Raw genomic sequence first — 12897 nt, 5'->3', positions numbered from 1 at the left:
GACTGGAAGCCTTACAAATAACATAAGCAGTCAATGAACACATATTTTGTATGTTATATACTATATTCTTACAATAATAGCTTTTTCTTAATTTTTTTTGTATTTCTAGTTAATACTAGTTTGTCTTTTTCCAAAACCAAATTGTTGCAAATCTCCAAAATTTTTTTCCAGTATATTTGTTGAAAAGAAATCCACAAATCAGTGGATCTGCACAGTTCAAACCTGTGTTGTTTTATTAAAGATCAACCGTATAATGTATCTGAGGAGTTTGTTTAACCCTTGTTCTGGTCTTTGGATGTTTTTTTTTTTCATTTTTTCCTATTATAAATAATGCTACAAGGAAGAGTTTAGTACATAACTGAGACAGCCCCTCTGAGTATTCTAGAGGATTCTAGAGTGGGATTACTGGGATGGTAAAAAAGAACACTTTTAGATTCTTGATATGCATTGTTGGGTTGCTATCAAGAAAAGGTGGTCAAATTTATAAACTCATCAGTCATGTTTCTCTCTTTTTTTAAGATTTTATTTATTTATTCATGAGAGACACAGATAGGCAGAGACATAGGCAGAGGGAGAAGCAGACTTCCTGTGGGGAGCCGGATGCGGGACTCAATTCCAGGACCCAGGATCACACCCTGAGCCAAAGGCAGTCGTTCAACCACTGAGCCACCCAGGGTTACTATTGAGATTTATACATTTCGGGGGTTTTAAACTTGATAATTTGACTTTAATTGTGCATTTTTTTGATTAGGCTGAAAAATTTTCTAATTATTAACCATATGTAGTTTTTCTTTTATAAGTTATCTCTTGGGGTCTTTTAGCCAGAGTCAAACTTCCTACTCATTTTCAATAGTTGACTTAAGCATCTTGTCACTGTTAAGTTCTCCTGACGGTCCTACAAACAACCCCTAGTTCAGACCTCCTCTTCTAATTGGACTGGGACTTCTGTACTCTTTTATAACTGCTTATGAATCTGTCTTCCCCACTCAACAATGAGAAACTCATGGGCCAGGGTTGAGTCTTCTGTATTCTTTTCCTCAGCACCTAACCAATTACCTGACAAAAGGTATGAGTCAATGAAGCCTTATTTAATGATCTAATGAATAAATGGAAAACAAATAAAAGATCATTGAAGAGTTGACTTCTAAATTAATATGGATTTCATCAGGATGGTATATTTACATTTTGTATTAAACAGAAAGGATTATTAAGTCCTTAGACAAAGCTACGCAAACTTGTTTAGAGTAATATAAATTTGAATAGAAGAGCATATAAAAATTCATACTATTAAATAAACCCTAGAAAATGAAATACTATTGGCAACTGTTTATTCAAAAAAGAAAGCTAAACAGTTTTCTTTCATTTAAAGAAATTTTCTCTGCCAATACTATAAAATTATTTTTATTGATTCATCTGAGAACTTATCAAATTGGCTCGACAATTATCATACATATTTTCCAAAAGGAAAACACAAAAAAAGAAGTACTTCCTCTGACAATAGAACACGTATTATATTTACACATTAAATACACAAATGAACGTTACACTTGAAAACAAATCCATTTTTGTCATGTTATACTCTAAAATTACAACTTGTATTGTAACTAATTTGGCCATTTCACAGTTTTGCTATACCACACAAAAACACACACACACATATCTATCTAGGTTAATACATCTGTGAGATAAATCAGAGGTTGAAAATGGGGTTGCTGCTAAGATGGAAATACGACAAATATTCTTGTCTCTGGAAGGGATGGTTGAATGGAGGTCCTGGGACTATTCAAATGTAGCCAGCTCTCCAGCTCAGAGTCTTTGAGTGTGCTGGAGTACAAGGAGATCTCAGACGGGCTGAAACCTCTCTAACATTCCCGTGTGTTCTTTTACCAAAGGTGAACGTTCTTACCTACAAGCTGGGTTTAGAGTTTCTTGTTTGGTTTATTAGCTGCAGTTGTGTTTTCCCCACTTTCCCCTTTTGGTCATAGTGTTGCTAACCTCTGTAAACATTTAAATGTACAATTAAAGTGCTCAGTTGTGCTACATCTGAGCCACATCCTGCTCTGGTTTTGAAAGCATAGCTCTCAGGAACCTCAACATAATCTTACTTATTATGTTTCCACAAAAAGCTGAATATGGCTGTTAACAGGTAGTCATTGAGGTTGTTGCTACCATCCTCAATTAAGGCTGACTGAGTCCTGGGTGGACTTTGCTCTGTGCTGAATGCCCTGCTGCTTCACACAGAAAAATGCGGTAAACATGACGCTCTGATAAGTCATACATCACTGTTTTTCAAAAGAAGCATGAACTCCTCCTGCAAAGAATCCATCAATATGATAAACCTATAAAATGAAGTTTCCAAAAATCGAAACATTTTGTAACCCACTCCCAAATTTTGATGCCTGCCCTAACACACAAGAAACTAGACTTCAAAAGATAAAGACTAATTTTTCTTCTCTGGGTTGTGGGCCATACTCACACCTTGCCTTGCATCTGCTTATTTATGGATTGCCTCCCTACATGGGCCTCCTCCAAAGGGTGGCTGGGGAAGGTCTCACCAAACCCTGACCTGGCTATATTTCCCACCTCACTTCTCTGTGGAGCATCTATAATTCAGGCTATTATGCTACAAAATAAATCAAGTTTCACTAGAAATGAATAGGGTAGGAAATTTTAAGAATACACCTCGCATAACTGTAAACAGTGGTGTTTCTGTTGGATCTGAATAAAGACCTAGAGGTCTCTAGGCCTCTCTAAAATTTAGGGACACCAAGCACAAATGTTGGAACAAAAAGTATCATTGCTTTAAGACTTTTAACATTGGTTACAATATGTGAAATTGTAGTTGCTGTTGACAACTCGAAATGAAAACATCTACTGAACGGGCTCATGAATATAGAGTGACCACACATTGTTAAAGATGTTACCAGCTATCAAATAGTTTTGAAAATACATTTAGATGCTTTGTTATAGGAGATAACTTTTAAATTTTAAGTTGTTTCTTTTTTTTTTTTAAATCATGGTTCTTTGACACAAAGTATAACGTATTCGTATTCCTCAGTTTACCAGAGACTAGATGGTAAAACACTGTTACAGACTGGACTCCATGTTCGTTCGGCACGAATTGCTCGGCCAGTTTCTGTACATAAGAGGCCTTATGAAAATCTTGTGGAAAAACATCTGAAATACTGGTGTTCTGAAAATTATGAAAATCCAAGGATCCACAATGGAGATTACAGATAGAAAACGCAAGGCTCGGAGGTCTTCCACTTCTTCAGTGTTTCCATCTTTCTCATGGACAGTTTTAAATGCTCCATAGTAAGCACGATACTGTTTAAAGAAAAAAAAAATCCCATTATGATATTGAAAGGTTGATGGTAGAGATAAATGCACTTACCTCACTTTAGAAACATTAATTTCGTACGAACATAAAGACTCAGCTTGGAATATTCGTTTTTGGCAAATGTGTAAGCAGCAACGGCCACTGCAGCTACCGGGTGAGGCAGGAGCCTAGCAGGTGCAGGGCTGACCTGAGGGCTGTGTGGAAGGGAGGCTCCCCTGGGAGCCCCGGGCTCAGTCCCTGGAGGCCGTTCTGCCTGCTGTGAGGCTGCAGGCCTGGGGTTTCCAGGTCCCTGCCACACAGAGGAAGAGCTGAGGTGGGGCAGATCCAGTCCACCCAGTCTTTTACAGACAGGGTCACCACATTTTCATAAATGCAGAGATTTTCTTTTCTTCAGTTCTTTCTTTCTTCTGCCTGCTTCCCGTCCTCTGATTAGCCCAGAGAGAAGCCTTACTTGTGAAATGTCACATGTATGGAGACAACAATGAAACAGAAACTTTTAATCAACGTGAGGAGACAGGAAACACTCCAGTGAGAAGATCGAAGGAGACTTACAAAAGGACCTGCTAACTTGAGTGAATTACTTATTCTCAGAATAGATGGTTACCTTTCTGTAGTTGACACCCTCTTTTCAGACTAGAACACACACACACACACACACACACACACACACAGAAATAGAAGCCTACTTACTTGGGCCTGATTCCCCTATTGTCTTGATCTTTCCTGCGGTGTCTGTGGAGTTCTGCAAACTGCCCTCTCCCGTGGCTTTTCCGGTCACTAAGCCACGATGGCCAACGCTTCTGCCAGCACTCCAGTCAGCTCCCACTCTGCTGGAGGCCAGCCACTCCATTCCCCATGCCTATCGAGATTCTAAATCCATAATGGGACAAAATGGACTCTAATGGGACAGAAAGTATATAAGCTCCACGTTTGTGGAGGGGGACATGAAAAACTGCCCAGACCAGACCCATTTGGGGGTAATCAAGGAACATGAAATGTGTTTTCTCATAATTGTTTCCTTACCTTTTACTCTTTTTTCTATAGAGCATTTCATTGGGCTCGGACATTGCCATCTACCCCACTTAAGAAGAGATACTCATGGGACACCTGGGTGGCTCAGTGGTTAAGAGTCTACCTTTGGCGTAGGGTGTGATCCTGGAGTCCTGGGATTGAATCCCACATCAGGCTCCCTACGTGGAGCCTGCTTCTCCCTCTGCCTATGTCTCTGCCTCTCTCTCTCTCTTTCTCTCTGTGTCTCTCATGAACAAATAAAAGAAGAAGAAGGAGGAGGAGGAGGAGGAGGAGGAGGAGGAGGAGGAGAAGGAGAAGGCGAAGGCGAAGAAGAAAAGATACTCATGGAATGCCTTAGATGGCTTAGTCGGTTAAGCATCTGACTTCAGCACAGGTCATGATCCCAGGGTCCTGGGATGGAGCCCTGCATGGAGCTCTGTGAGCTCACTGGGGAGTCTGCTTGTCTCTCTCCCTCTCCCTCTCCTCCTCCCCCTGCTCGTGCTCTTTCTCTCTCAAATAAATAAATAAATAAAATCTTAAAGAAAAAGAAGATATATTCATATCTAAACGCCCTCTCCTATCATAATTGATTACTACTACTAGTACTACTAATGGCTAATGCCCATGTAGGACTTAACTATATCCAGGTACTGTAAATAAGCATTTTATTTTAAAAACTTCATTTCACCCTCACAAAAATCCTATGCAGGATGATCATTATCTCCATTTCACAAATGTCAAAACTGAGCATTTCACTTTAAAATCTTTTGGATTTTACATGTCCAAATCCTAGCTCCTTTCAGGGTTTATCTCTGTTACAAAGTCCTTCTGGAAGTCTCTTGGCAGTAGTGGTTAAGCCCATTGGCTTTAGAGTCTGACTATGGGGTCAGATGAAATCCTCTCACTAGCTGTGTGAAATTGGGCAAATGATTCCATTTCCTCATCTGCATGATGGGGATAATTGTACCCACTTTCCTTCCATCCCTGTTAGGAAGTTTGAATACGATGGTTTATACCTTGACGACAGCTCCCAGCACATAAGAACTCAAAAATTTGGTAGTATTATTATTTTATCAATTAGTAGTGACTCCTTTTCTCCTCTAAACTCCCTCATGGCCCCAATCACTCCAGCCCTCACTCAGTATCTCAGCTTGTGTAGGCAAATGTGATATTTTTCTCATTTTATATCCTCACAGTGAATTACAGTGTCTTGAATGTTGTAGGTACCAGCTACATGCTGAATTCAATAAATGGTTGACCATAGGCTATACATTTGATTTAAAAAGCAAATACTTTATGTAAGTTTGTTTTTACGTTTGTTCCTTCCTCTTGAAAGTGGAGTACAGTGATATATAATTCCAACTATTTCAGAGTATTCGATTAGTTAGGATCTGAGTAACTAAATGACATCTACATAACTGAAACCATTTTATTCCTATGCAGTATTCATCCGTGTCAGTTCTATTGCATATAACTAGGTTATTTGTATTTTCCAGTCACTTGATTTATATTAGAAATGTATTGTTCTACACCTGGCTTTTTAATTTTTTTACTGATCGAGTCTAAAAATGTGACAGAAATTAATTCATTTATGACAGTAATGAAAACACATAGTCTATAAATCCTGAAAAAAGTTATCAACTTGAACACAATTTAGACTTTCAAAAGATCTCTGTTGCTCAATACAACTCTCTAGAACACACTTTATAAACTTTTCCTATGAAAGATGATTGGATTAAAGAGTAATTCAGATTATACACCACATATGTTTAAAGTCGTTCAATTCACACAGCTAATTGATGTGAGAAGAGCGCCCTCAACTGGAGTTGAGGAGTCCATTAAGGAGTCCATTTAGGAGTCAATTTAGGAGTCCATTAAGACAATGTTGCCATTGCCAATTTGCTGGAGCCTTATATAGCTGGACATCCCTGTGAGGAGAGAGCTCTCTGGATTCCAACAGCCCCTTCTATCATGTTCATCCATCACAACACCTTAGACCAAATCCTCTGCTCTAGACCTTTAAATCCACTTTCAACATTTTTTCCTGGGTGTAGGTCTTGCCCACCATCCCTTACATACATCTGCCAGCTTTCTTTGAAAGGAGCATCTTACCCATTCTTTTTTGCCCACCAGAATGAATACATACATGAGTTATCTCAATATTTGTAGGATGTCCTTCATCACTTCTCTGACTCCATGGATTCTGATATATGCAATTACACAAGTTCATACTTATCCTTATCTGGCTTGTAAACCTCTCAGCTATTATTAGATCTATCTAATCTATCATTAGATTCCTTTCTCATCTGTCCCTGCTTCTCTACCTACCTCCAATACATTGTAAGCCTCTCAGGTAAATTAATTTTGATTAAAATATGTTATATGCATTAGAGAATTGCCGCAAACTGCTTCTAAAGCTCATTCGATATTCCCTGTGTTTTCTTCCCAAGAAAGTTTTCAAGTTGGAAATTTGAAAATTCAATTTGGTTAAGTATCTTGCTCTAATGCAGCATTATAGCAAAATTAATTTAAAAAAATCAAACCCAACATACTTTTCACTGGCTTAATGAAATACAATATTCATGCTATGAGTAGGGTTTTTTTTTTTTAAGGTTCTTTTGTCCCTTCATATATAGCTTTACTCTTTCCAATTGTTAGACTCATTCCGTAGAAAAGCGATTTTCAAAGTGTAGAGGTTTTCAATTCTCTGTGAGTGTGTCTTCAGGGTCAAAACTATTTTCTTTTTTTTCTTTTTTTTTTTTAATTTTTATTTATTTATGATAATCACACAGAGAGAGAGAGAGAGAGGCAGAGACACAGGCAGAGGGAGAAGCAGGCTCCATGCACCGGGAGCCCGACGTGGGATTCGATCCCGGGTCTCCAGGATTGCGCCCTGGGCCAAAGGCAGGCGCCAAACCGCTGTGCCACCCAGGGATCCCAAAACTATTTTCATAAAAAAGAAATTACTTGCCTTTTTTACTCATAAATTTTATCAAAGATACCTGATGTGTAATGACATCATCACTTCCATGGCTAATGGAATATATACTGTGTATTCTTGTGTTTTTAGACCTTTCTAAGGTAGTTGATTTGGGGTATACACATATGTACATTTTCAGAGACTGTTTTCAATACTTCTGTGCTCTTAACACTTCTGTGCTCTTTTTCTGTTTTACCTGCTATAATCTCTATAATTTTATTCTCATTCTTAAATCATTGTGAAAGCCTAATGTTTTCCTTACACCTATGCATCTCTTTTGTTGCAAAAACAAAAGTACGTTTTGTTAACTTGTTTTGCAATAATACTTAAATTTTTTCTTATTTTAAATTTCAATATGATAAATACTGATAGCTATAATCTACAAAAATAAAAGTTCTTTGCATCCTTAATAATTTTAAGAGTGAAAAGGGCTCCTTAGACCAAAACATGTTAGAAAACCACTGCATTAGAAAGTAATGCCCACTGAGGATATTTGGAAGTGTTTGCTGAATCACTATATTGTACACCAGGAACTAATACTACACTGTATGTTAACTAACTGGAATTTAAATTAAAACCCTTTAAAAAAGAAAATAATGCTATCTCCTGAGGAGATCATATTTCTTGGTTAATTTTCTATGTCCAGGAGGCAATAATAATAAATGGAAATCATAATTAATAATAATGGTACTAATTTTTGAGGCCAGACACCTGGTTAGGTGCTTTATTTTTATTCATTCAAATCTTCACAACTATCTTACAGGCAAGTATGGTTATCCTTGTTATAGATCAGAAAATTGATGTTAGAAAAGATACTTGAGCCACTATCATAGCTAGTAAGTGATGAAGGCTAATTCAAACCAATGTATTATGCTAAAGCCCTTATCCTTTCTAGAAAGTTATAGTTCCTGTGAAGAATGCTGTCTGCATTGCTTATCTTTGGAACATTACAGTTTTTTTTTTTAATAAAATCATTTTCAGGGACGCCTGGGTGGCTCAGCAGTTGAGTGTCTGCCTTTGGCTCAGGGTGTGATCCTGGTCCCAGGATCGAGTTCCACACTGGGCAATCTGCGAGGAGCCTGCTTCTCTCTGCCTGTGTCTCTGCCTCTCTCTCTGTATTTCTCATGAATAAATGGGAAAAAATCTTTAAAAAAATCATTTTCAAATCCATTATTTCTTTCTATCCTCACAATCCCCTCTAAGTTATTCAAGTCCCCTGAGAGACATGTCCAAATGCAATACTCTCACATTATACTCTATTCTGTCTTTTCTGCATTATTATTACCAAGACATTCCAACTGAGGACACGATATACATGCATTTGGCTACTGTCTGCTTTTTCACAGCGCAGGTAATTAAGGCTATTTACTTAAGAGCAGAGGTCTGGGTGAGGGGCACTGAGAGGGGCACTTGACGGGATGAGCACTGGGTGTTATACTATATGTTGGCAAACCGAACTCCAATAAAAAAATATGCAAAAAAAAAAAAAAAAAAAGCAGAGGTCTGCAAACATTCTGTGTAAAGAGCCCAACAGTAAGTGTTTCAAGTTTATAGCTCAAACAATAAGTGTTTTAGGTTTTATAGCTCAAGAGGCAAATGGTGAGTGTTTGGTAGGTACTTTTGTAACAAGAGAGAAAACACATTTCCACAATTTTCATCCATGAAATTTAAAATGTAATAATAATTAAGTATTTGAGGGGGCAGTAGTTCATGTCTACTATGGAGAAAAATCAAAACCTTTTTTTTTTCTTGGAATAGTATTTGAATTAATTGGGGTTTAGAGTTCCTGTACACTATCATCAAATAGATTGCAAAATCAGTTCATTTGTAAATACTATTCTTAATTCCACCCACTGTACAAAAACAGCAGGCAGGATGGATTTGGAGTGTGGGCTGTGGTGTGCCAACTTCTGCTTTAGAGTGTGGTCCTCCAAATGGGATCCCTACCAGCAGCTTTCACCTCACCTGGGAACTTATTAAAAGTAAGAATTCTTCAAAAACATCTGAATCAGAAACTCGGGAGAGGAGGCAGGCATCTGTGTTTTTCAAAGTCCTACTGGTGATTCCGAGCAAGTTAAAGTTTGAGAACCACTGCTTCATAACTATGTCTATATCTTACCTATTCATACAGATATAGATTTATTTATTTATGGGAATTCTGACCTTAACCCTGCATGATGATGCCACAGACAACTCTTTTCCCACACATGAAAGCCTTCGTTTAAGGAAAATCCCATTATATTTCACCTTGATCCAATCTTGAAAGTATCATCCAAAATTGCTACGTTGCCATAAGAAACTTAACATTCCTATTCACAGAAGTCTCAGCATTCAAAAGCACTGAATTAGCAATAAATTTATTTAAATGTTGCTCCTGTTGAACAAGCACCCTGGGGCTGGGGGCAAGTCTTCTCAGCATCGCATCAGCCGCTCCCAGAAGTGTTGGCTGGGACTCCAGGAGGAAATACCATCAAAACGACGAAGTGATTCAATCTCCACCACCACCCCCGTTAGTCAACTGAAACCGGAGATAATGGCTTTCATGTCACTTCGCTTGCCAAGACAGACACAAGGCCTGTCAGGACAGGCTATCAAAACGACACCATTGGCTGAACTGTGCCCACACACCTACCTGTCCAAACAACCTCCCACCTCCATGGCCACCATCCTCCGTGGCGGCAGCACCAGGAACAGCAGCCACCACTCCTCAAAGTTGACGTAGTTTAAAAAAAAAAAAAATCTAGCTTTACTCTCTCATCTGGGCATATCACTCTGGAAGGATTACACCTCCCCTTATTCTTTGGCCACGCTAACACCTTTTGCGGGAAAACTCCCAGGTACATTTGCCTATATCCGGTGCCACTAAAATCATGGGCAGGTCTAAGGACTGAAACACAGTGCCTAGCCCCCGGGAAGGGAAGAACTCGTACTGCCAAGGAGGAATCACATCGCGCTCTTCAAAATTCCGAGGCGCAAAAATAAGCCCGAGATCTTCCCAGAGGGAAGGAGAGGGGCGAGGGTACTGCTAAGCGGAGAGCTTCTGCGGGGCTACGAAGACGCGATCAGACTCTGTCTTTCCCTTCCTTTCTCTGACTTTCCCCGTTCTGGTTCAACAAACCCGCTTCTGTGTCCTCGGGGCTATGGAAGGAACTCAGATCTGGGCTCTGGAGGGAAAGCCAAGACACGCTCGGGGCCCAGGGAGCAGCTCCTCCTGCGCGGCGTGCAACAGCCTCCACCCTTGCCTCCCGCCCCCGCGGCGGGCCGCGCTCCTGCGCCGGGACTCACTATTAAAGGCAGGGAGCACATAGTGAAGAGCACGGTCATGAGGGCCAGCAGCAGCAGGTGGTCCAGCTCCTCCAGGGGCTGCGCCGCCGCGTCCCTCTCGTCCGCGCCCGGCTCCGCGCGGTCCCGGGCGCCCGAGCGCGGGCGCTGCCGCAGCCGCCGGTGCATGGCGTAGAGGTTGCGCATGGCGCTCAAGTTGCACAGCACGATGGCGAGGACCAGCAGCGCCATGAGGCTGGCGTAGAGCGCTGAGTAGCCCAGCACCGACCACGAGCGCTCCTCGTGCATCATCTGGATGAAGCACCAGGTGCCAGGACAGTACTGCACGAACTTCCCGAAGCCCGCGAAGGGCAGCGCGCAGAAAACCAGGCAGAAGGCGCCCACGATGGGCGCCACGAGCGCGCCGCGGCGCAGGGTGATGTGCCGTCGGTAGAAGAAGGGGTGCCCCAAAGACAGCCAGCACTCCAGGGCCATGGCCAGGAGCTGCAGCGTCGAGGCGAGCCCAAAGAAGGACATGAAGAAGGCGAAGGCTTGGCACAGCGAGCTGCCCGACGCGGGCGCCAGTCCCCACAGGCTCCGGTTCTGCGCGTAGGCGGCCAGCACGAAAGGGCTCACGAGGGACTTGCCCAGCAAGTCTGTGACCGTCAGGCCGCACACCAGCACGCAGAAGACCGAGGGCGGCGGGCGCGGCCGGCACGAGCCCAGCCCGGAGCGCGCCAGCAGCCCCAGGGCCAGCAGGTTGCCCAGGAGACCTGCGCTGAAGAGCACCGCGCCCATCGTCGCCGAGTTGCCCTTCTCCACCGAGGTGGTGTTGTGGCAGCGGTAGAGCGGCGGCCGCATGGCGGGCGGCTCGGCGGGCAGGCGCGGGGCTGCGGAAGGGCCAGGGGCCCCGGCGCCGGCGGGCGGGCACCCCCGGCGGCTGCGCGCGCGGCTCGGGACGGGAGGCCGCGCGGCCGAGGAAGCTGCGCGGGCTGCGGGGTGTTCCGCTCGGCGGGCGCCTCCTATCTAAACCCTCGGTCGCACCCCGCCCCCCGGGGCGGGCCGCTTGCGCACCCCGCGCTGGCTGTGCGGGGCCCCCGACAGCCGCCCAAAGATCCCCGCCCCGCCGCGGCGCCCAGAGGAGAGCCGAGCCCTAGTGCCCCGAGGCGGAAAGAGAGAAAAGTAGCCAGAGGCTGAGCGCCCGGGGCCCATCCTTCCTACGGACGAGGCAAGAGAACCGCTGGATTGGAGGCTGCTAGGGCGGAGAAGGGCGTGGGGACGCCGTGGCGGCGGAGCTGGGACACAAGCACGGAGGGCAGGCTGGGAAACACTACTGGCTTTTGAATCAGTGCGCTGAGGAAGGGTCAAGGTAACCCGCACTCGCATCCTACTCAAGCCTTAGCGCGCATTGTCTTCCTGGTCCGTGCAGGCTGAACCATGACCTCGATTGTAGAGGCTAGAGGCGAGGAACAGGAGGCCTTGCGTGGTTAAGTTCTGTTTGCCCAAGGTAACTGCCAGTAAGCGGTGGAAGTGGTCCTGGAACCCGTACCTTGTGTCGCTTCCGTGCCCTCTCCTCTGGAGAGGTTGGTTAGATTTCAGGGAAGTGGCTCCAGGCAAAACCAAGAAGAGATGTTGGCCCTGGGTAGGGGTATGGGTAAGAGCACTAATGCTGTTATCGTCTAGCCCAGGGTTCGAGTCCTGATTCTTCTGCCTGCCACGCACTGCTTTTGTGACCCTGAGGGCCTTGCTTAACTTCTCAAGGAGTTAACATCTAGCCAGCCTGCTTGGCTCTTGAGGTATAGAGAGGACGTTTGTAAAGTGCAGACCCGCGAGGATGTGCTCAGTACAATGCCGCTGTCAGGATTCTCACCTGTCTTAAGGAAGGCTGTTTTGGTAGCTGAAATTTAACTGCAGTTTTTAGCATGGATTTGGAAACCAGAAAACAGTAGACTTGGTTTAGAGCTTTCTCACTCTGGTTTGTGACTACTAGAAAACATTTGTTCCCTTCTGGTCTTTGACTTGCCTGCATCATAGGGGCAAGGGAGTTCATGGTGATAAGTGTGATTTCTTTCTGTAACACTTGACAAGAGAGAAGAGCAACTGGCTTTGAGTGTGAAATTTGAGTGGGATTATTGGGACCATATTACACAAGCAAGTAGATTATGCTTGGCTTCCAGAAGCCTATACTTAGGAACAGTGCTTGTTTTGATGGATAGACTCCGACAGAGTGCAAGACTCTTGAGCTTTCCATGTGAAAGCCAGAGAATCTGCCTCCAGATTGAAAGCTTGGCCAGAAATTCAGGCC

General features: G+C 43.3%; 1 protein-coding gene across 1 annotated transcript; it reads right to left on the bottom strand.

The window, feature by feature from the left end:
- Positions 1-1385: 1385 nt before the first annotated feature.
- On the bottom strand, positions 1386-11920 carry PTGDR (prostaglandin D2 receptor). Its single transcript, XM_025443474.3, has 2 exons — positions 10617-11920; positions 1386-3327 (listed from the first exon to the last, which is right to left on the bottom strand). Exons 1-2 carry the CDS (start codon positions 11451-11453, stop codon positions 3088-3090), a joined length of 1077 nt encoding a protein of 358 aa, XP_025299259.1. The 5' UTR covers positions 11454-11920; the 3' UTR covers positions 1386-3087.
- Positions 11921-12897: the final 977 nt, after the last annotated feature.

The sequence above is a fragment of the Canis lupus genome, chromosome 8, assembly GCF_003254725.2.
Source record: "Canis lupus dingo isolate Sandy chromosome 8, ASM325472v2, whole genome shotgun sequence".
Classification (NCBI taxonomy): Eukaryota; Metazoa; Chordata; class Mammalia; order Carnivora; family Canidae; genus Canis; species Canis lupus.
The sequence above is the reverse complement of the archived record's forward strand: the minus strand, read 5'-3'. Positions and strand labels throughout refer to the sequence as shown.

Bases quoted from the DNA above. Each gene is read 5' to 3' on its own strand.
- PTGDR (XM_025443474.3), bottom strand. From the start codon at position 11,453: ATGCGGCCGCCGCTCTACCGCTGCCACAACACCACCTCGGTGGAGAAG. The intron at 3,328-10,616 runs GTGAGTCCCGGC...TTCTTTAAACAG, and splicing joins TGTGCTCCCTGCCTTTAATA to TATCGTGCTTACTATGGAGC.